Below are 25,115 nucleotides of genomic sequence, written 5' to 3' on the forward strand. Positions count from 1 at the left end.
AGTGTTTGAAAGTAGAGGAGAAGGGGTCGAATACGACGAACGGTTGTCGTCCCGGCATCGGCATCGATGATTTATGATCGTGTTTCTTTCGTTGGGGAGATTCTCGAGAGTTGGTGGACAGGCAGAAGAGGGAGGAGGGCTCGATGTAAAAAATTTCATTAGAGTCCGTCTCGCGAGAGGACGTCGAGCTGTGCGTTACCTGGAATGTTAGGAGTTTGTTATCCCGGAGCCATTGCACCCCCCTGATGGGCCGAGTCTGATACGGGGATAATATGACGCACCTCAAGGTGATCGTCGACCCCGATGCCACACTCTGCTCCCGCGGGCCCATTATCGCAGCCACTGGTGCCGTGCTCTCGTAACCTGAAATCCATACACGAAATATCGAATAATCGGCCGAATCTACTTGGGTAAGAATTTAACTTGGTCTTTAAGGATATGTAAGATTTCGAGGTACGTAAGATTCGTTGAATTTATCTATCGATACTCCTTATCGATAGATAAGAAAAGAGGGTGTATATAAAAACGAAACAGGATAAGAACGTAGCTATTCTTCTTCCATCTGTCGTTAAATACCTTTTCCCACGCTTAAAACTTAATAGAGATTACGTAGCGTGATATTTCAACGAATATTCTGGGGAATATAAATAATTTTCAGAGTCGTTAATTCGAAGAATTTTTGTTATCAAAGTTAGCCCGTTTCGCGTATAGACCGATTAATGCGTTCCATATATTTAAAAGTGCGCTTGTTGCGCGCGTTCGTTTGAATAAAGATCCCGCACGTTTAAAACAATGTTAAACAGCTTATGGGCCCGGAGATCCGAGAAGAAAGTAATTACGCGAAGGGTCGGAACTTGTGGTAAAAAGAATGGAACGTGTTTTATGCCTGCTCGGTCTGGAAAAGTAGATTCATTAAAAACCGTGCGGTACGACGAAGCCAAGATTTACGGAAGTATGTGGCCGACTATAAACTGAAAACTTTACCTAACATTAATGAATCCCTCCAAGCCTTTTTTTTTTTATCTATCCGATTGCATCGGATCGATTAACGATCGTTCATCGAAAATAAATACCGAAGATAATTATTCCTCGTAACTTTTTCATAGAATCGAATTAATCTCGTTTGTGTATCGATCGTAATTAATCCCTCCTTCGTTTCTCCACTAGAATTAAATCCAAAAAAAAAAGAATTCCTTATCAACTCTTTAATACGCGCCATTAAAGATTCGAGATGAATCTGTAGAACGATGATTTTAATTAATGCGAATAATGTTTTTTTTTCTTTTCTTTTTTTTTTTGTCTCTCGAATCTTGCACACGCGCCACTTTACAAAGTAAAACTGCGCACGGTGAAAAAGAAAGGCGTAACACGCTTTTCCGTCCCGGACGTATGTACTGTCAAGTTTGTACATTTTAATTTAGAGAGTCGGCACAAGTGGCCGTTTAATATGCGTGCCACCGTGAAACGACGTGTTTTTCTCGCGCCATGCAAGCCTGTTCGCCCCAATTCCCGCTTAAAATCGAACCACGCGACCCCGCCGCGAAAAATCGATTCGAAAAATAAACCGTGTACGCGCCCCTTGAAAACCGGTCCAATTTAAATAATAAATTTAAAAAATACAATTTTCAGAAACTCCGTTCTAGAAACCGTTCAATCTTCCTCGCGAGGATTCTTTTTCCAGAATTGCAGACTAAACTTTATTATTTCATTTCTGCGAGTAATCTGCAAAAAAATCTTTTCGAGATTCCAGATTTAATTCCATATTAAAATCCACTTCTCACTCTATCTATAAAGTGTATATATAAGAAATATCTTTGGAGGATCGATTTTAAGAGGCCAAAAAACAAGAAAATGAAGATACAGGTCGAAGGTTTATTTATTGCCCTGATAATTTGTATTAAACCACGCTATCTTTCCCTACCTAACTTTTTTGTTTGTATTTATTTTGCCCTCCAGAACCGATGTTCCGAAGGTACATCCCAACAAGGGGTGTCATCCACCGACACCCAGATCCAGGAATAAGGTTTGAAGAATGAGGTAACGAATGGAGGGGGAGTGGAAAGGGAAGGAAGAGGGGATGGTGAGAGAAGCGTTCGTTCTCGCCTTCGGGTAGCTGAATATCCTCACTCCGGAAATTGGAGTTTGAAGTGTGAAGAAACAAGGGAGAAGCGTCTAGCGAGCGGCCTACAACAGAGGCGGCCTAATAATTCATTACACAGGCGAAAGGGAAAAACAATGGGAGCGGTAGCTCGTGCCTCGTGAGGGGTTTGCCACCCATGGTGTATGATAATGTCCGGGACAAGCGTACATTATTCAACGAAAGAGAAAGAAGAGGGGGGGGAGAAGAGAATCGCGATAGTTGAGACTCATTTAAACGCCACGTTCCCTTGCTGAGGAGTCCATGGAAGCGCGGTTATGACCGCGCCAGGTGACGAGGAAAAAGACCCAGAGGAGAGCCAGAGGAGGTTTTCCACGACTACCAGGATTAAGGATAATCCTATTAGACTTGAATTAATCCTCTGGGAACTGCATTTCTCCTCGACGAAATATTAGGTTATGCCGTTATTACTGTACACGGCCCTGGCCAAAAGTCTGTTTTTCCTTGCCGCTTTCTCTTGGTTCTTCGCGCTCCCATTCGCCAAGGGGAATTATTTCGATTATAATTGTCACTGATTCCTCGCGATCTTTAATTGTTATTGGATAATTGTCGGTCGATGGACGCTCGAGAAAGATAAACGGTTAAAGTAAAAGGATTGTTCTGCTTCTGTTGCGTAAAACACCTTTGAGTTTTGTTCTTTACGTAGAATTTGTAAGGGAAGTTGATCTTTCTTTCTTTCTTTCTTTTTTTTTTTTTTTCATATAATTTCTGAATTATACGTAATATGCAAAAGCATATTTTTCGATTCTTCGTTCCAGTGCGATTCGTTCGCGGTCTCTCTTGGTCGTGCAATTTTTGAAAGATTTCAATTGAAATCGATCCTCGCTTTCGACGTTTGTTTCTTTCGCTGCTCTTACATTTGACCTCGAACTCGATAGTAATTTCGCGAGAACGGATCGACGAGGATGAATTTCATGCCGAGAGTTGGGAGCAATAAAGAAAAAGATCCCAGAAATCTCGCGTCCCGGAGGATGAAATGATGGAACTTGGAAAGAATTATGAAGCGTCTAGGAGGATGGTGCAAGAAGAATCGACGACAGATCCCGGGCGTCAAAGCCAGCGAAGAAGCGCACTTATCTTTAAGTGATTGATGTCGACTGGATCCGTTCGAGGAATAAAAAGCGCCTGTCGGATGATTTTTTAACGGGCCAACGGGTGTATAAAGGTGTCACGACATTCCTCCTCGCGAGAAGAAGGATATATCAAGTTCATCGGCCCATTTAAGGGAGGAAAATGGACCGGTATTCGGAAAATCTATTAAACTCTTACTCGAAGATGAAAAAAAAAAAACTTTGATTCATCCATCTCCATATCGATGATAATATGATAATAATAACGATGAAAATTAAGGTTCCAGCATTGTATTAATGTAATTTTCAATGGGTGAAATGCGAAAATTATAGCGACAAAGTTTCATGCGATATATACATATATATATATATATTAGCGAGATTTTCGTGCGGATTATCGTGAAAATGGACGAAATATCTACTAATTTACTCGTTCAAAAGTTTGCAATCGCATAACTGTACGAGCGTACGTACATTCCTCTATTGGTCTCGAATACCTTCGTACAATTTGTACCTGAAAAATTCGCTTGCGCAAGCTTATTAGGGGGGATAGAGTACGGGAACGCGATTTAAATATAAAGGGAATGAAAAGTCGAGTCTATTACCTCACGGTGAAAGGGACACAATGAAGAGTAATTGTATCTGTAAGAAATTGGAAATCCTCTTTGGAAAGTTTCCGCTTGGTGAAAATTGTATTTTCTCAAATCCGAAGAGAAGAGTGGATCGATCGAGGTAAAAATTTACGAATTTCTATCGGAAAAATCTTGCATTCGTCCAAAGGGGGTGAACGAGAATTTTGTTCCATTCTATTGGACCGCTATTGATTCGAATTTAAAAAAAAAAAAAGAGAGAGAGAAAGAGAGAAAAAAGAGAACAAGAGAACGCGGGGATTAATTTTGCACAAATGGATTGACACGAGGAAAACTTCCAATGAAGTTTTCATTGCATCGTCGACATATGTACATCTGTCATACCGAATCGGAGAAATATGCAATAAAAGCGCGGGCGACGATTTATCGCTGGGATTTTGATTAAAAATATTTTTTAATCATCCCTGACGTTCATATAAAAACATGGAGTATTTATTCGCCCCTCGCCCGTGACATTGCGTTCCGGTAACCGGGCTTCATTTAAATTTAATTTGACAAATGCCGATGTGAAATTAGACTGGCCGCCGGCCTTTAAATTTATCCACGTGTACTCTATTCGAATCCCTCGACACAATGCAGGGAGACACCCCTGAGATGGAAACCCGTGGAACTAATGGTACGTGCACAAGCGTTGTAACTATCCGACCAAAATAAACCTTCGTTTTCACGATGCTTCACTTACTTATTCGCGTCTGCTGAGAATGCGGCTCGTCGTAGCCCTCCGGTTTGTCAGGATCTGGAAAAAGGAACAATGAATATATATATATATGTGTAGTATTTTATCATACACACACACACACAGAGAAAGACACACACAGGCACGATCGAATCCGTATTTCGTAACCGGATAAATAACGGTCGAAAGACAGGGATTTCGTGCATTGCGTGCTCTTTCCTTTTTTTTCTCCCCCGTACTCTCGTTACATTCGTATTTCCAAGCATTACCATATAATTAAAAATCGCAGCCGAGGGGGAGGAGGTGGATCGAGCACGGGAAAATATTCAACGAGGTTAGAGGTCGGTCAAGCTATTAAACGAAGCTCCGGTTTAAGGACAATTCAATTTAGCGGGCGGATTTAAATAAAGGAGAGAGAGAGAGAGAGAGTGGGAGGAACTGCAATTACCTCGCACGGACAGCTGAACAGCATACATCATTTTGGGCTCGGTGTTCACCTGGCATTCGTACTTGCCCGAATCCGTCTTCCTCGCGTTGTCCAACCTGAGCGTCCACGCGTCGCTACCCGGTGTGTGCAGAGGTCCGAATCTCGCGTCCGAGCTGAACAGGGTGTTTCCTGACGTGAGAATGTGAAGGTCCTTGCTTCTCATCCAGGACACCTGAAACAAGGCCGGCCAGCCAGCACGTTGAAATTACATCCTGATGGAATTACCGCCGCATTAAACGACGGAATTGCCTCGAGGATGATTCTTAATTACTTTGCGCCAGGAACATTTAAAAGGATTTATAAAATGATTTAAAATCAACTTCGGGCTGGTTCCGAAAATTATTATAAATTCACGTCTCTCTTTCTCTCTCGGCTTTTTCTTTGCTCAAAAAATTCAAAAATGCTTTTTTGAATTCTTTTCTTTTAAGTACAATTTCAATGGACAAATTACCGAGTCTAATGACGAGAATTTGTCAACGCGACGACGCGTCATTTGGGGTGGTGGTTGGACGGTACGAGCGGCGGTCTCTAAACCCTTTTAAAACGGTAGCCCGAAGGAATGCACACTCGCGCTCCGTAAATCAGCGCTCTCTTACGACTTATTTCCTTCCAGCCTAGCTACTTCACACCCGTGTTACGAGCGACGTAATACGTAACATAGTAACGTGTTACGACGTCGTTACCTTATGGCCGAGATAAAGGATAGAGACTGTTAAAAGAAAGTTGGGACGAAAGGGTGTAAGGAGGAATTTAATGGAGCGAAGGGTGAAAATTTCTTTCGTTTTGGGGGGAGGGGAGAAAGGAATGGAAAGTTGGAACATATCCTCGTACAAATTGTATCCTTGGAAAAGGATACTTGCCCCGATTATCGCGTTTATAATTTTATTAACCGAACCAGCGACTCGTCTTGGTATTTTTAACTATTTTTATGGCCAGCGACAATAACTCGGAAGGTAATTCAAACGCCAGTCCAACTTAATATACGATACGATTACTCTTTTCTTGCCGGTGGGAATAAAATGGCGATTTTCTTGTCGCTGGAAAAGTACCATTAATAAAACGCAGCAATGAACCGGTCCGGCGGTTCCACGGCCACCTTTGACATATCTTATTGCTCCGGGCTAAATAATTAATCCTCAACCCCTTTCCGTTTCCACTCCACACACAGTTCTGGTCGGGGAGGAAGAGGGCGAGTAATGGGAGTTTACTGATTACTCGGTTCAAATTCACGAGTTTCCCAAACTCGCGAACTATTTCCTACGCTTACCCACGGTTCATCAATTCTTATGAGTTTTCTTTCTACCGTGCATCCTTCCCACAGGGCGAACAATTTCGTCCTTTATTGCCAAGCGAGGATCTCGTTCTTCCTTCCCTTCCTTTCTTCCTCTTCCTTCGAAAAAATACGAACGACCGTTGGTTCGATTTACAATCGTCGAGTCGTTAAAAAAAAGAAGGAAAAAACTGGACTAATTGACAAACAACAAACGATCCCTTAACAACCATGCATCCCATTGAAGCAAGACAACGACGTTTCGAAAAGAAAGGGGGAAAAATGGGAGAGAAGAGCTCTATATAATTCCTTCTGATTATCCATTCTCTTTCAAAAGTCTGTGTCTCGTTCGTCTTGTTATGAGCAAAAGTTTGCAAAAGCGACCCTCTTGCTCGAGTGGCGGGCGCAACACCGAGTATGCTCGAGAAAGGGATGCGCCGCGCTTTTCCCCGTCGCGATTAATATTTTCTCGCGATCTTGAAGAGATGAAAACCATTTTGAAGAACGAGAACCGAAGGGGAAGGGGCGAAGGACAACGACGACGTTGATGTCGAATATGGTCACTGAACACCGCCCTTATCCGATGCTCGTATTTTTCAACGTTCCATCGAGCCAAACGGGTGGGATATTAGATATCCGGTTATCGGGTTGCAGTCATTTCCGATCTGCATCCAGAGTTACCATTTTATCTATCGGTCGTTATACGAGAGAGAGAGAGAGAGAGGAGTGGGGAAAAAGCAAGGACAGGATGAACGATCGAATCGAATGATTTGTTTGGGACAAAAAGGGGGGCGGCGGAGAAGAAGAATGAAATCGAAATGGCGGAAAGGACGAAGAATCTAAATTGCGATCGATTCCGCCCCCCCTCTCCCGATTTTTAATAATGTCGTAGAATGCAGGGGGGTGAGGGGAAGCGAGATCGGGAAGTCGCTCGGCGACGTTTTCGTTGCGAAACCGGACCGGGAGGGGGGCGAGGGATGCAATAATCCGGCAGTGACAAAAAGAGATACCAAACCCCCTGCCTCGGATACCGATTCAGCCATCCGTAGATTTATCGTTGTTATTAAAACAAGCGTGGCGATACCAGCCATGCTCGCCGGACGGGGGAGTAGATATTATTCAGGGTGTGGAACAAAAGAAGCTTGGATTAATCGGTAATTAAATCGATGCCGGGCAAACCACCGTTTCCGATACACCAATTCTTTTTTCTCCCTCTCCTCCAGGATAATCCTATCCTGGACGGTGGAATCGTTTCTCGTACGTATTAATACATACTTCTCCCCTCCGCCTTCGTCTCGTCAATTTCGAGAACATTGCTCGCACCTCCTCCTCGCCGTTTAATTTCAATCTTGGAAGATAGGATAGACCTCCCTCCAATCCCGGAAGAGAGCAATCTTCGAAAAAATGAAAGTCGCGGGGGAGGGAGCAAGAAGGAAGCCCTTGCTCGGCTCGAAGGGGAATCGATTCTAGGTGTGGGGGGGTCTGGAGGAAATCTGGGGGGGTTTGGACGTAACGAGAAGAAAATTCAACGCCGTGTGCGGCTGATTTATACAATAATAACGTAAGCGGCACACGGGGGAGAGCGTAATGGTCCACACGGGTGGGATGCAGTTTAGCGGAGGGGGTGGGTCATAACGTTAGAGAGAGGTGGTGGTGGGAAGAATGTACGGCGTGGCGTGGTGTATCACGGCATTTGGTCGTATGCCAGTTTACTCGAGTATACGATTCGCCATGCGAGGAGGATGGGGGCAGAAATAGAAGCGGCTTTGAGGTCGGAGGCGAGCGCGAAAGAAGAGAGCGAAAAATGGAAAAACGGTGCGCGAGGGGATGTGTTTGCTCGCGCGGCTGGCGGGGAGACAAAAGGACGGGTGCAATATACGGGAGCCGACATAACCGCTTTCATCTGCTACGTCGACACCGGAACCGGATAAAAATGCAACTCCTACCAAGTCGTTCCACCGCAACCTTACGAGCCTCGCTGCTCGTTGTACGCGCTCCTCTCTTCGAGGAGGAACTATCTTATGGCCGCCATTCACCTCGCAACCCCCGTTTGGCCGGGGATCGACCGTACGTACGCCACCGACTCTACACCGATTCTTCCCTCCGCTCGGGCGTTTCTTAAATTAGACCACGTTTCCGCGTCGCCGCGAGGAAGCTCCAGCTCGAGGAAATTTCCCTCCTGCTCCCGGATCCCTTGTAAACCTCCCTTCTCTCCGCGCGAAATGAATCTTTTTCAAACGAATCCGGGGGAAAATTCTTTTCTTTCAATTCCGAGAAGAAAGGGAAGACGAGAGGTCGAAAGAGGTTAAACACGGAAGAGTATGCGGAGATGGAAAGTTGGATTAACGGATTAAAGGATTGCTGATTTTTGGGAGGAACAGTCGTTGAAAAGTTCGATCGATCCATTTCGATGCGTTTGGATAAAGAGGAGGAGGGTTTCGTTGGAGACGAATGAAATCGGGGATCCACGATAGATTTTTGCCTGTACAGGTTTACATATTTGTAACAGGTGGTAGCAGAGGTGGTGATTCGCCCCCTGAGTAGAATTTGTTGGCGGAAGACTGACTGCTGCCACGTTTTCAAGAAAGTTCGGTTTCGAGAGTGTGAACGTAGTTAATAACCGAGTCTCCGACTTCGTCGAGAGATTGTTGACTCTGAAGTAATAATCTCGGGGGGGATTCGATTCTGGGCTGGCTGGCAAGAATCTGGGACAAAAGGAATTCTGCGCGCGCGATCCCGATTTATTTTCTTCGATTAAATTTCGCTCGGCCGTGTTTCGCTCGTCTCGAAACGAAACGGAGGAGGATGAGAGAAATTGAAAAAGTAACGAGGTGTTGTCGTTAAACGCGATTCATCCGACATTCGTTTCGACGCTTTTCGCGTTCATCCCCCGATCTCTCTTCATTGGAAACGGACGTTGGAGCGAAGTTTCACGATGAATAATGTGTAACTTCCTTTTCACCCCTCCCGCTGTCGAAGTGGTGAGAAACTGAAAGTTGCGGAAGGGGGAGGGGGGGAAAGTTGATGGGTTTCTCAACGATGGACCGTCGAATCGTACAATCGAATCACTGTTCTTTGGCTAAATTATTTACTCTCTTTCCAACGGTGGTGAGAAGGATAAGAATTGAGCTCGTACGCTTCCTTCCGGACCACGATACCATTATCCTCGCTTTTGAATCGAATCCGCTCGATTCCGTCACGGATTTACTCTCGGCGGAACTTTTCGATGAATGGAACTTGTCCGATAATTCTTCGAGCCGCGGCTTTCCCTCCGTCCGAAAACACGAACCTCCGATTTTTTTCATCCGTTAATTGTTCGCGACTGTCGAATAATTTTATGGAATTATTTGTCAGTTTTCACGACTTCGCATCGATATTTGCACCTGAATATTACTTTCAACTTACTTTCAATTCGTTCATTCTCTCATGGAGGAATTTTATATTTAATAACTTCAGAAGAACCAGAGTAACGATAATAATTTTTAAAAAGACACGCACACATACGTATATAATATAAGTGGGACACTATTTCCTCGCGTTTCCACTTTTTTTTAAAATTTTTTTATATGATCTTCTTTAAGATAAAATCAATGAGATTTATCACGAAGCAAGACACTATTAACGTTCGAATACAGAGAGAGCGTAGAGAGGGAAGTCGATAATTTTTTGCGTCAACCGATACGAAAATGCTTGCCGTCCGTTTTTTAATCCGATTTCGTTTATCGAGAAAAGTCGAATATCGTTCGTGAAAAAAATTGCGTCGCCGACGCGAGAAACGACATACACAGGCCGTCTATCCGTCAAAGCGGATTACGCGGGCCGACCAGTGCTGCTCGTTCGTGAATTTTTTCCAGCTTTCGACAACCACGACGCTTTCGAAATCGTCGAAGATCGAATAATTAACTCGGCGTGTATCGATTCTATTCCCTCCGTTCATTCAAGTGTGGCAACTGTATATGCGCGTTCACGCCACTGCGTGAAAAAAATCAATCGAGACTTTCCCTTTTTTTCTTTTTTTTTATCCCCTCGATACGAGATTTTGTTTCGTCGCTTCATTTTTCGAAAATGAAGGGAAAAGAGAAGAGGGGAAAAAAGGGGAATCCGTCCATCAGTTTCGAGACGAGCGGTATAATAAAAGTTCATTCGGACAGACTCGATTCGACATAAAACTGTCGTCGGCAAGTTGTTATTCGATTATCGCCAATTTTTTTAACGAGCATATCGACACCGTCGATGATGAAATGTGGGCGCGGCCACGTAAACCTGACCCCGACTAACCTAAACTAATCGGTGACCAACAACGGTCCCGGGTCACTGAGCTTTTATCGATTACCTTTCTTGCGCTACACGTTGCTTTAGCCTAGACGGTAATACCGTTCGATTAACCATGCCCTTCTAATGTCTTGCTTCGCGATTCGGAAGGATTTACAAAAAAAGAAATAAAAAATGTGGAAAACGATCGAACGACCCGTGCCACGATATATATTTAAACGAGATTTCGCACTCGAAAATTTCGCGTTGAAGTATAATTCGAGAGAATTCAAAGGAGGAAATTCAAAGGCAAGGTGAAGATTTCGACAAAGATTCGAAATCTCTTCTCTCTGCTTGTACAAGGATAAGATCCCGAGGAGTGGCTTTAAGTCAGTCGTAAAATCGAAGGTAGAAAGACGAACACCGTGTTCCTCGTTCCGTTCCATTGGAGAGAATTCGAAGACACAAGGGTCATAGAAATGGGGGGCTGTTTGCATGCACGCAACCAGAAACGATTGCCATTTTATTCTCCTTCGGATTTCAAGGTTTCCACAGTGATCCCTCCGATTATTCTTTGCCCGAGTTACTTCGTTTCGAATTTCTTCGCCTATTTTTTTCTCTCTCTCTTTCTCTTTCTCCCTCTTATCTCTCAATCGTACGAATCTACGTCTGAAACTCTCGGTTCACAAGTTTCGTCACGTCCTTTTTGTCGCGTACAACGATAGCGTCGATTAACTGCAAGTTATTTCAAACACATCATGATTCCTCGTATCGTATTTCAATTAATTCTCTCTAAAAAAAATCATACTTAAGAACGTTAAGAGAATACGAAAATACGAATACTAAAAATTTTCCGAGAGATCTTTGGGACGAAGAGGAGAGGGAGGAGGAAGATAACCGAAATCTTTTGAAATCTCTTTTACGTCGTTAATATTTTCTCGAACATAAACGCGTGATATATCCTCCTTTTTCGCGCGATCGATTGAATTTCTCGGTGTGAATTTAACCGGTGAGGTAGAAGAAGGAGCAGCCATTTCGTATCGCGAAATTTACATTTCAAATTCGTGAAAAATAACCGAGGATCTCTCTTCTCTTCGGGGGTGGCATTCGGGAGGGCGAATGTTCGTTACGTTCGCGATAAGTGAGGTTCTCAAGGAGGGGGAGAAGTCGCGGGAGAAGTTTGGATTCGGGTCGAATTATCGTCATCGTCATCGCTGAATCCAAGCACGGAAAGAGGGGAGCATTTCTAGCTAGCAGCGAGAATTATCCCGGTCGCGACTTACGCTCCCATCCAGGCCATGAATTTATTATCATCTTCGCGGCACAATCTCCACTCCTCCTTAAGGCGCGTATTAATTTTTCAAGAACGGTTGATTGCGTGCACGCTCGATGACTTTAAAATTCAATAGTTTAAACGGAGAGGAAACTAATAATGCCCCTCCCTCCCGCTACAAACTACGCAATTATATAATAACCGATGAACGATATCTCGGTCTTCGCCTCACTCTCATCCTTCCCTTTCATCATCTTTCCATCATCTTTGCCTCGCGATAGCTTGAGAATGCGAGTAGGTACGTAAGACAGGTAAAAAAAGAAAAAAAAAGAGATCCGTCGCTACGATTCGATCGCGAAAGAGGAAGCTATCGCTAGAGAGACTCTCTCGTGAATGAGAATTAAAAAGAGTGATCTTTCTTCTCGCTTGGCGGATGATGCAGCTTTGATAAACGTGCGAGCGAGAAGAGGGAAGGGGTGAATCTAACTGTCGACGCAACTTTCTTAGCGAGCTAACTTCGTTAGGACATCAAAGACGTCTTGCCGGAGCGCGTCGCGAGGATTGTAGTGTTATAAAGTGGAGGGAGGAAGGGGGAGAAGAGCAGCAAAGAGAAGAAAGGGCTGAAAGAAAGAAAAAGAAAGAGAGGAGTATCGTCCCCTTGATTCGCCTGAAGCGGATAGCTGTGGAAAGTGAAAATAGAAGTGGATCGTAGTAGTCGGTGAAGCTGTGGCGATTACGATCACATAGTGAGAAAGTGCGTGAAGTGAATTCTGCCGGTAAATGTATTTTCTTTTTCCATTTCTTTCCTTTCCTCGCTCTGACGAGAAGACGCGAAATGTCGAACGGACCTGGCTTTTTTTTTTTATATACTTTATATATCTTATATATAGAGGAGGAGACAAGAGTGTGAACTGTGAATGAATGATAAAGATCGTTGACAATCGTCGTAAACGCTTTCGTCGCGCAACTAGTGCGCGAAAAAGGCGCGAAACATTAAGGGAGGGATAAAGGTGATGGGGGCGAAGGGTGATGGCAAAGTTCTGAAAGGGTTAGGTGGTTGAATCCAGCATGGCTGCCTGTCGGATATAAATGGGGGAGGGTGGCACAAGGGACTACGCGTGCACCCCTCACGAGTCTTGCATTTTGCATACTGATGAGACCGCTTTCGAGCCACTTCACCTTCCATTTCCTTTCTTCAACTTCTTCAGTTTCCAACGTCTTAATAATTGGTGCGAGGAGGGAAATTCTTCTTCTCGAAAAGTCATCGAGAATTTGATCGTCGCGTTTCGTCGTTCCATTCTGTTTTTTTCTTTTTTTTTTGTCTCTCTCTCCTCCCTCGGCTGTTTCAACCGTTCCTTTTCGAACAAACGAGATTGAATCTGTGTGAAGTGATGCGCATGAAATGCTTCGAATTCAATTACATAGGAGAATTTTACATTTGTTTTTTTTTTTCGTGACCGAAGCAACTCTCGTGACCGAATTCTTTTATATGACATTTTGCGGTTTGACTTTTCGCTGCGAGATCGCGAGATCGTTACGCGGTGCATTACGCGCGAATAACGCGATTTGGAAAAAAAGGAAGATTTCGTTTCTCTCGCTCATTTTCATTTTGTTATTATATAAATTATTTCGTCGATGGTATTTCGACGAAGCATGCCGATATAATAATTATGCGAGATCGACAATCGGCATAACGCGATGACAATAAACTGTAAAAGGAATTATTGACTTGTCCTTTTAACGCTTTATTGAGATCTTATTCGCAACACAATTTTTAAATGATACAATTTAACTCGATGATAATCAACGGTGGGAAGAAATACTTTTACTCGCGTATTGCAAAAATACACAGATTATAATGGGATTTTATGCATCCACGACATCTCTGGAATGGATAATGAATATTCATCTGTACAGTTCGGCACTAACAATAAGCGATTAACGTTAATAACTCGAGTAATTTCACGTCTATTTAATACGAAATTAATCGCGCCGAAATTATATTATTTTGCAATGCGAAAGTATTAATGATTGAAAATATTAATATGATTTCCAGTAGAAATCGTATTAATAAATAAATCGGTCGTTGCTTTTTCCTTCGTTCAATTACCGGCGAAAATACCCGATGAAAAACAGTCGTGCTCTCCTCCGAGTTTCTTATTCTTATTAATTATTTCCATCGATAACTTTCCTTCGATGAATAATAAACGTCTGACAAACAAGAAATTCGCGATCGATTGGATATTAACTCCGGGGAAACGCGTATGCAAAACGTTCCCTGCGCGTCGTTTATTTTGTCGCTTGTTTTCCACAATTGCGCATCCCTTTATCGTAATTACTCACCGTAAACTCATCACTCGATCACTTTTTTTTTCTTTTTTGAGCGCGCAATTTTATTTCGACTCATCGAAATGATGAATTTTCTTCGTTCCTTCGAGCAAAGTAACGTTTTTCTCCAGCATATAATATAAGTGCGTGAAATTTTCAATTTCAATTTCCCAAGTGTTCAATAATGCAAAAGAAAGGAAGGAGTAAAATTGTGTAAAAATATTTTCGCGTTTATTATAATATCTCTCGTGTCCTGTACAAAATACAGCTTTTCCCTCGAGGATCTTTGAACTGTGTTGAAAAGTGGAAAAAATAAGAAGGAAACGAAAAATACGCGAAACGAAAAATAGACAAAGGAAACGATGAAAAGGGTTTACGAGGTGGAATGTCATTGGAGCGCGGTGTAACGTGTCCGGGCTTATTTTTCCGCGTTCCAAATTGCACGGTCTCGGGGAAAGAATGACGGTTGTCGCCTGATTGCTCGGTTCAACGAATGAAATCCACGAGGTGCGTAGGTGTCGAGTTTCGTCCAGCGCTGGACGACCAACAGCTGGATGCACGCAATTGTCGTAAATTTGAAAAGTCGTTTCTCCGGATTTTCATTCTGTTTTTTATTTTTTTATTTTTCTTCCGTTTCGCTTCTGTTTCGCGTTAAAAATCCACGGACAAATAGAAAACAGGGGGAGGATCGCCCGTTATCGCCGATTTTTCGGCGATAACAAGGGGATAAAATTGGAGCGAAACTGGGGAAAGGGAAATTTGTCTTGATAGAGAGATCCGTGTCATTAATCGAGTAAACGAAGCGGTTGAACGTTGATACGGCTGATATTTTTGAGTAATGAGGACGACATTTATCGTTTCGTCCCGCGGGCGGGCAAGGCAAGCACGATTTCCACGATGGAACGCGGCATCGACACACAGGATGGAGGACGAAAATTGCGTGTCAGAGCGGAGAGATGGAATATCCGCCGGTCCGCCTATGAATTTTTATTTTATACGCTTTCAACGTTTTCAAGCTGGGAATAGGCTACAATTTTTCTGCCCCGTCCGGTAAGTGGCTGTCCGGTCTACCGATGGCGTTTTCCACAATACTGAATATCTGATTCAGCTTCCATTCTGGTGACATTGAAAAAGTCGAATAATCTGGACTCGAAATAACGGCCTCGATTTTCGCCTCTCTTCTTTCTTTCTTTCTTTCTTTTTTTTTTTTCACGCATCTCTGATATTCCCAACAATAATAACGAATAACTTCCATTTAATGAATTTCGCTCAATTAAAAATTGTTATCGCGTATCGGTGTCAATTACGAGCAATCATCGATTCGTACGGTGTATACAGACGCACGAAGGATGTTGTTGTAAACATCGTTTTTCCGCTCTGTAACTTGTTGATTATTAATTTCGACAGCGTGCAGCCACAAACGAAATGAAATAAATATTTCGATATCGATGATTCCGTCGGAATCAATTCCATCTCAATTTCCGATAACTGTTCTCCGTAAAAATAACTAGTAATTAATAATAAAAAAAAAAAGAGGGAAACGAAGAAGAAGATTGCACAATTTCGAAAATATCGATTCACCGATAGAATCAAGCTCGAACAATTGAAGACGGAGAGAGAAGAAAACAGTGGAAGACGTTTGTCATTTTGAATCCACTTATAGATACATCTCCCCTACATTCTAAGATCCGCCGTTAATTATCGTCGACGAAATTCCTTGGCTAAGTAAATCCAGTAAACCTGACTTAAGGCAAACTCTGTTCCACTTTCGTTTAAAATTTAACCAGAGCTTCGAACTCGGCTTAGGGGCATCTTCTGTTTCCGCTACGTGTAATTCACCACCGATTCTCCGCCGCTTACTTTAACGCCATCGTATCGAGAATTCTATCGATTAGACGATTAGACGATCGAGATTACGTTGGTCTATCGTTATTATTTGTCCCACTTTCTCTGTACGAGGCGCTGTCGACTTTCGAATACGTTCGATCACGTTCCTTCCTATTATTCGCAAAACTTTATCATTTTCTCTTTTTTCCTCCAGATGGAAGCTCGAACGTGGAACTTTTGGATCCTCTCGATTAGAAAATATTCTTTTCTTTTTCTATCGTCGTCGGAGGAGGTGAAACAAGGAATAAAGAAAAGGATTTATTTCGCGATTTCTCTGTGGAAGGTTAAACCGGTTTGGTGGGAAATTTTTTTCCATGATCGATACACGCGTTACCGTTTCCCCAGTCGGCTAACTCGACTGGAAAGTTGAGAAACCGTTTCCCGTTAAGTAGGATAGAGAACACCGTCGGAAGATTATGAAATATATCTGCCTCCCATCGTTTGTACTGTATTATTACGATGAAAGAGGATTACCCAATAATTTTCCGGAGACTGAATACCGGGATCATCTGCAAGAATCCGTTGACTCAGCTTATTTCTCGACTATCTCCTCGTCCTTCTTCTTAATTCTTCTCCCTCGTTCCTCCTCGTTCAACGTTACGCCCTTAACAATCACGGCTAACAACAATTCCATTAAACTCTCTCGAGTGCTCTTTCAATTTACAAAGCTGCACCTAAATTTTCAATTATGAATAAACTGCTGCGCCGAGAAAACATTGAGAAACATGGAGAAAAACGTTTTTCGGGGGAAAACAAAGTTTTCTCGGCCGAGAGGAGGAAGAAGGATCCCGTAAAATTTGCAAACCGAGTCCCGAATCAAAAGAAGAAGAAAGGAGAAGGGCGTGGAAAAACGAATACGAAACTATTTCGCGGCAAGAGGGAACGTTTTGCCATCCTTCCCCTATCTATCAGCATTTCACCCTTTCCCCTCATCGAGCGCGAAAATCGTGAGCGAAGTTTCAATTTTGCATTGGACCAGCTCCACCAACGAGTTTTCCCTCGAACGCGTAGCCCTGGATAACGCGCCGGTCGATGCGCTTTCACGCTGCTTTCACGGAGCGGGAGTTAAATTTCAAAGGAAACTCATTTGAAACTTCGATGCCGGCCAAACGCGGCCCGTGCCTTGGAAAAACTACTTTTGTGCCGAATACCCGCCTCGGCATACCTCTCTGCCCTCTGCCCATCTTGGCAAACTCCTCATCCTCGGCATCCGCGAGGAAGGATTGAAAGGAGAGGAGGATCCCGCCACTGCATTGGATATTTCAAAACCAGATGCTTTCGGGGGAAGAGGGGCGAAGAAAGGATCCGAGGAAGAGGCAACAAAGGCTTGGAAAGGGCTTGGAACGCCTCCGCGGTATGCCGTCCTGATACAACCCGCGAGAAAGATCGATGAACCACCCGACTTCCTTTCCAACCACCGGTGCAGCGACACCTGCTCCCAATTGCACAACTTTTCCCCGCTCTTTGTTCGTGGTCACTCTGCACGGTCGCGCTCCCGCTCAGGTTCGCACGCGTCAACTTTTTCGGCAATGATTTTTTTATTAAATTTTCAAATTTTTCACGATTCTTTTTTCCTCTCTTCTTTTTTTATTTTAGATTTAGGTAAGCAAAAATTTGCGGAAGGGAAGAAAATCGGATTTAAACGAGACCGGTTTATACCAGTTGTTCGAAACTTTGCAGGGGAATTCCATTTTCCCGAATCGACGTCAGAAAACCGCAGCATCCCCGAAAACCGCGATCCCGACGAAAGGCAAAGGGTAAACGAGAATCGATCGGCGTCGATAAAGGGCGTTTCGATGGAAATTCGCATCGTTACCCGGAAAGAATTTCCCGAATTCTAAGCCCCTCCCTCGTTCTGGGTTAACTGGGCCGAATAGAAAGAAGAATCCAATCGTGACACGGAACGAGGTGAAGAAATAAAAAAAGGTTTGGAGGGGGATTATCAAATCTCGTTTCCCTTTAACAAATTTCCTTCTTACCTTCCCCTACCTTTCGTTCAGAGCGAGAGCATCAAGCCGGCGTACCCCCGGCTCGGTCGAAAAAGAGGGAAAATCCATGGAACGAAGGGAACGGTCAAAGCACTTTCTTCGACCTCTCTGCCTTCCTGATAACCAACCACCGAAAAGGATCGATCATCATCCGCGGCTACGATCCGCATTGAAATTCTCCTTCTCGCGGGATTTTCCTTCCCCTCCTCACTCTTCCTTGGAGGTTGATCTTTCTCCTTTCTCCTTTTCCCGCGTTCTCTCTTGATCTCGTCCAACGTATAAAACTGATCCGGCGGCAAAGCGTCGTTCTTAGGAAACAAGGAAACGAGAGAAGAATGGGCGAAGAAATGGGAGAAACAGAAGGGAAAGGGGGAGAGGAGAAAGAAGGGCTGTCACGAGAAATTCATTTCACTTTCCCGTGGATCCCTCCTTCTTTTTTTATTCACCCCTGCAAATCCAGGATCATTTGAAATCAACCCACGGCCATGTCCACCCTCCACCTTACACCAAAAGTCCTCATCTGTTCGAAAGCTACGATATCCACGCTGGCTATATATATATATATATATATACGTATACGTACGACTGTCTAGGGGAAGGGAATGGGGGTGGAAGAAATCGCTGGACACTCTTCGTCCATCGAACGACGTTCCAGCCGTCCCCCATCCCCTCGATAACACGGCAAACCCAAGACGACGCTGATCGAGTTTTCATCCCGGGTTTCCGCCGCGGGGGTCTCGTAACCACCTTCAACCCCTGATTTTTATTCGAGCCACACCGGCTTCATTTATAACTTCGTTTTCTTCGTCGAACCGTCTACTCGATACCTAAGTTTTCTCCTCGACTGCCTCCACGAGATGTCTACGAGATTTTTTCTCGTTCTCTATTTTTTTTTCTTTTTTTTTTTGGTTTTTCTTGTTTTTTCTTTCCCCTTAACCTTTTAATTAGCCAATTAAAAGTTGTATCCTATCTCTCGTTTACTACCTATCTGACTGTTGACGCGTTATTCGACAATTCAATTCGGAACACTTTTCTTATTCGTCGGGGAGGTTGTTTAAAAATCTTGCAAACAATTCAAATTTCCGGCGGATGAAACACAGGAACATTGCTCAAACAATAAATCGGTCTCTCGGATCGAATCGAGATGACGAGATTCGCAACTAGAGTCCTTTCCGTCGTTACCGACAAATTTTCCGGACGAGTTGCACCTTTTTCACCCCGCGTAACGATCCCTATTATTATTATTATCCCGAAGTACTCGAGACGTTGTTATTCTTGCAAAAAAAAAAGCTACCCTTCCCTCGAAGACTCGAAACCTCGAAGAAAAGATCGAGGTTGAGAGGAGACCCCTCTCGCATTGTACCCGGCCTCGCCTCTTTGCAAAATTCGACCCTGCTCCCCCTTCCCCGATGGAAGATCGCGATATTAGCATAACGACATGCATGTATGTAGGAGAATCGTCGAAATCACGGCGAGAGGGATCCTTTCCCCCTTGCGAATTTCGACTGACCTTGACTATACCCCTTCCCCCAACTCGAGAAGGGATTCCGCTTTGATAAATCATGCAAATCGTGCACCATTTGCGCGAGCGAAACGAAAGAAAGGAGACGAAGTTTCCCCGGGTCTAAACTATCCGCTAATTCTTGTTATCCTCCGCGCAACAAAATTCTTCTCTCCCCGTCGTAAAGCCATTTTTAATTTACATATCGTTCGTGGCGAGGGATTAATATGTGGGGGAGAAAAAGTTGGCTCCGTCACGGTTCGTATGATAGAAGCTCGTTTCCGTGTTCTCGTGGCCGTGTAAAAAGTCAACGCGGTGTATGTAAGATCGCGCCAAGTTGCACAAGTGTGTAACTCGTGTGTAATGCGTATTTTAGAGCCGCGTTTCACCGCCGCGTTGTTGAAAGGGGATTTGAAAATTTCTTTTTACCGCGTTGTCGAGGAAGGGTTTCACAAACATTTGGCGCGCGTGTATGCTCGTGGGATTTGGGCTTTTCTTTTTTTCCTCTTCTGTGTGTTCTCTTTTCTTTTTTTCTTTTTTTGTATACACAGTGTTGCGAGACGCACAACTGTCGTCAACGACAATCGGATGTTCGCATGATAATTTACGATCACGTACGACCGATAAGTCCAAGCTTTGCTTCGAATGAAAAAATATATATACAACATTTTATTCATCATCATCCAGTATCGTTCCAATGCGCGAAAAAGATAGCGTCTCGTTCGAAAAGATGTCGCTTGCTAAGATGGAACGAATTAATTCGAGAAACGTTCGAGAAACGTTCGAATTCGAATCGGTTTCCAAACCACGAGGAATTCTCCAAGGGTGGGATTACCACGTGCATACATATATGGAACAGCGGTCTGTATCCCCGTGGATCCCTTTGCCGATTCTCATCGGGAATTTCTCGCGACCTTCGACCAGGGGAAGGAGGGAGGGAGAGGGTGCGCGTCGGGATTACATCGGTATGGATTGCGCGTAATACCCTGTAAACCGCGTGAAGCTTTCTTTCCTCCTTTTTCTGCGCCTGCTTTCATCCCGCTGGAAAAACGATCCTCCCTGTTAGGGAATCATCAAAGCGTTTCGTTTCTATCACGTGATCGGGGAAACAACAGTCGAACCACGATCTTTCGAGACAGATCCTCGGATCTCATTACGCTCAAACCACGTGATTGCCAAGGCTGATTGTATCGGCGGATTATGATTTCCGAATTTTCCTCGGAATTTTTCAATATCGCGTTATTCGCGTTATATTGGAGGAGGAAGAAAGGAAGAGCGGGGTTTATTATTATTGGCTTTATGGGTTTTATGGGTTTCGCGAGCAGGCTTAATTACGCGCAGAATGATGGTTGCGGGGAGAGGGAGGGGGAGAGGAGGAATCGCAAACAATTCTCCGGCTAATTAGCCCGAATCCGGACGTAAATTGCCGATGAAATGGCTTTTAAAATCCATCGTGGTGGAGCGGCGGGAAAAAAAAGAAACGAGGAGACAGAGCGGAGACGAGAAAGAACGTGGTAAAAAGGGGAGAAAGAAGACGGGGTAGGGAGGAGGAAAGGGTTGGAGATAAAACGTCCTTGAGGTCATTACTGTACCGCGGTTGGATCGTGGCAGCCTCGAAAGTTTCTTGGTCGGTTGCCAGAGATTGGCTCGAGCGAGCGCGTTCAAAAAATAGCGTTGAAAGAGGCGAGATACCCGATCGTCGCGTGGAATGAAAAAAAGGGAGCATAAGCCCAACGAGGGAGCGAGATTTCACGGGCCACTTAAAAAACGATACTCGTGACGATTTCTTCTTCGCCGAATTCTTTTGCTTCTTCTCGTGAGTTATGAAATATATATATATATATATATATGCTCGATCGGGCGTAGCTTTCATATTTCCTTCGTTTGCCGCGGCGGTGTTTCGCTCTCTCGTTGTTTTCGCCGTGGAAACGTCCACGGTGATGTACTTTCCCGTCGGAAATACGAGTCCAATCGTTCATAAAGCTTCTCGGGTATTGCCTGGATGCCGCTCCGCGATAGGTTCACCTACGCCCGACAATTTCTCCTTTTTCATCGCGTTCCTCCGATATCCCCCTTCGCCACCCCTTGTCTTCCTCCGTTGCAAGGCCTTGCACCGCCAGAAACGTGATTCTCCATCATACGGACCGCCTCTGATGAAAATGGTGTTTGGAAATCTGATAAAAGGAACTACTATCGTAAATCGACCATTTCGACAACCTCTCCTCTTTATCTCGTGGAACCAGGATTACGATACTTGTGACGATATATATATATATATATATACAACTGTATAGATACAACGACGTGAGTGATAGATCAACCGGCGCTCTTTCTTTCAGCGGAAAGAAAGGGCGAATCTTTTTTTTATACGCGGTCGAATTGGATCGACACACGTGAAACAGATATCGAGAGAGAGAGACGCGGAACAGATTCGTTCGAATGTCTTCTCTTGGCCGATTTGAAATTCAAAGGTCGGAATAAATTCCATCGGCCATCGCCGTTCTTTTGTCAGTTTTATTAGGTCTCCCCGAGGATTCCACGCGGCTTAAGTATAATTCCAGGGCACAATAACGTCTGGTAAAGTGCCATTCGGTAGCGCCACCCTGCAGATTATGGGCATTTCAGATGAACGCTAAACATTGTCGCTCATCCTCCTCACGCGATCCGTGATACTTGGGCGGGGAATCGAGCAAATGGTATAAAACTGGAAACCTCGAATCTCCCTCGGGGTTCCCCGCTCTCGTAAAAATCTTCAATCGCATATCTTTCCATACCGGCGATAAAAATTTTTATTCCTCGATCGCGAAACTTTTCTCTTTCTCTTTCTCTTCCTTTTTCTTTTTTCTTTCTCTTTTATCTTCCAAAAAAATCCTCGAATTCGCGGATGTGACGACGGAAGGTCCGACGGCGTTCCAGGGGCAAGGGACAAGGGGTTGACGTCGTATTTAGGTCGGGATCGACTGCTAGTTGGAATAATCTCTGCGAGGCACGTCAACGAGAACGGTGTCATCAGTTTGACCCTGTTTTCACTTCGGTTCGATATTGCGATCCACGCCCTCGCGTCTAGATATTCGCTGATCGTGGTATCCACAGTAGCAATAACCGGTACACGGTCGATTAGACCCTCTTACGCCCCGATTTTATCCTCCCTTTCTCCTCCTTTTCCTTCGCCCTCTCTCTTATTTTACACGAGAATATCCCCTCCGCCATGGTTTTACCGCGCGTTCGCATGCGAGTACCTCGATATAAGTCGGCCAACGTAAGTCGAATTTCTTTTCCTTTCCACCGTATGTGTAATATTAATCGTACAGTCACGAACGGTGGTACACATAACGGCCACGATAACGAGGATGAAAAATACTAGTGGCGGGAAATGGCGGAAGGAACAAAGCGTTTTTTAACGATAAAATTCGAGTCACGGAAAAGACGGTGGGGACGGATATAGGATACCTTACAGTTGCACGTTTTCCGAATCGGGGCTTTGGATCGAGGGAGGGAGGGAGGGGGAATCTTCGTGGGAAAGCTCGCAACCGGCACGATTTTTTCGCCCCCGTGGAAATTCGTAAAGGACTAGCCCCGGTCCTTCGATTATTCCCTCTCCCTCTCTCTTTGTCTTTCTTTTTCTCTCTTTTTACATTTTGTCGTTCTTAAAGCGTATATGTGTGTATGTGTGTGTACGAGTTTTGCGAGTTGAAAATATCCGGATTTCGAAATATTCCAATAATCCAAAATGTATAAACGAGTTTCATGAAAATTTCCCTCTTCCCTACCGAATTTCTCCATAATTTCTCGGATCTAGAGCGCGAGATAGAGGGGGAGGATGGGAAATGGGTTGAAATCAATGGGCGACAGATTCGAAATATGGCGGGCAGGTATCCCGGAAGTTGGAGCTAGTTTCCCGGCTACGATTCTCCGGGAACGACTGATCAACGGAGTTTCCACAGTGTTTATTAACCGCAAGACAAGGAGAATCGCGAATCGTTCTCGAATGCAACGCCCGGGGCTATTCGACGAACTGTCTAGAATTATACCCACGAAGATTAGGAACGGAGAGATAGAGAGAGAGAGAGAGAGAGAGATTGGCCAAGCCGGTATGGACAACCGTGGTATAGAATCGAGGAGTCCAAGATCACGATGTCTACTTGGAACGGTAACTCTGCATTGTCATGGTGATCGCGGCTGATAATGGACGATGGATTTGCGGGAATATCGACGGATAACCGTGCAGTTGCTTCGAAACGTTTCCAGTATTTGATGAAATGGTCTGGGAACGGATGGTGAGTATTTTTCCATCGATAATTCTATGTATTATAAAATTTTTGATCTCTCTCGATGTTTGCGCTTCGATAATTGTAATTTGATTTTTTTTTTTTTTCGTTCTTTCTTTTTCGTGTTATTTTCCTGAAATATACCGTCGGTATTACTATTATATACGTGCACGGTGTGCGTGATAGGACGGTATACGATAAAAAGGAAAAAAAAAATAATAAAGGGGAGGAGGTAAAAAAAATAGTAGGATGGATATGAACATCATGACGATGGCCTCGATTTTACGAGCATTGTTATGCTGATAGAGTTCGAGAATGGAAAAAAGGGGGGAGGAGGGGAATGAAAAGAGGGGTGAAAGGGGCGAGAATGAATGGCAATACGCTCTTGTACAAACGCATTTGTTAACAGTCGAGTTTTGATATCGTTTAATTTGTTTCGATGGTGGCCAAATTCGTCATGAATCAACAGAGAAAAAACCTTCGATTTCCATTTAACCCATTCAAACTCGTTTTCGCGTGTTTCTTTAACCATCCGAAATGAGAAACATCGCGTTGTCTCGGTTCGTTCGATATTTAACCGCTTATTTTTTTTTCTTCTTTTTCTTTTTATTTCCTTTTCTTTCACAATTTTTATTCAGGCCAACTAGATGTACGAAAATATCGAATGGAAACGATAATCGAGAGAAAACAAGCGCAGTTTCCATTCTGGACCTCGAATGGACAATAAATCTTAAATCTCCGATAGAAATTTTCAATTTAAAATGTATATTTCTACGTTCGTAATTTCTCCGCCGGAATTAAATTGGAGAGGGGATACGAATACACTTCGAACGCCGGCATTCGTCTTTCGGCGTTCGAAGCGTTAATATCAACAAAGCGTCGTGTCGTGCTCGCCTATTCACGTTTCGTCGCAATTGTACGTCGCAAAAAGGATTTTTTCCATTTTTTGATGAAATCTGCGTACGAAGTTACGAAGAGGACCACTCCACGAAAACTGCATCGGGTATGTACATTTGTATTTTTATTTATACACTTGCATGCTTTCGTGAACGTCGATTATTGCAGTAATTTTAGTAATAGTAATAAATATATTATTATTATCGTCGATTATTGCAATAAGTTTAATAAGTTTTTCGATATACGATACGATATTGTTTAATTCTTTTTTTCTTTTGCGTTATTTTAATTTTTATACGCATATTATATGATAACTTTACAATTTGTAACTTTAATATACTTATGACGTTATCGTTTAAATAGTATTATTATAATATTACAATATTAATTTTATAATAATTTTCTAAATAT

The 25,115-nt window shown here is 43.6% G+C and overlaps 1 protein-coding gene and 1 long non-coding RNA gene across 3 annotated transcripts in view; one reads left to right on the forward strand and one right to left on the reverse strand.

Moving 5' to 3' along the window:
• The window catches only part of LOC108000175 (uncharacterized), a 90,406-nt gene that overhangs the window by 10,791 nt on the left and 54,500 nt on the right, over positions 1-25,115 (reverse strand). For both annotated transcript variants that reach the window (XM_017060383.3, XM_028667832.2), the window contains exons 4-6: positions 5,003-5,213; positions 4,561-4,614; positions 200-363 (exon numbers count right to left, since the gene is read on the reverse strand). In XM_017060383.3, the coding sequence (XP_016915872.1) occupies positions 200-363; positions 4,561-4,614; positions 5,003-5,213 (429 nt within the window). The remainder of the gene's footprint in view (positions 1-199; positions 364-4,560; positions 4,615-5,002; positions 5,214-25,115) is intronic.
• Positions 273-4,302, forward strand: LOC114577832 (uncharacterized). Its single transcript, XR_009832379.1, has 2 exons — positions 273-410; positions 1,957-4,302. It is a non-coding gene; the product is annotated as an uncharacterized LOC114577832 (long non-coding RNA).

This window comes from Apis cerana, linkage group LG13 (assembly GCF_029169275.1).
Source record: "Apis cerana isolate GH-2021 linkage group LG13, AcerK_1.0, whole genome shotgun sequence".
Lineage (NCBI taxonomy): Eukaryota > Metazoa > Arthropoda > Insecta > Hymenoptera > Apidae > Apis > Apis cerana.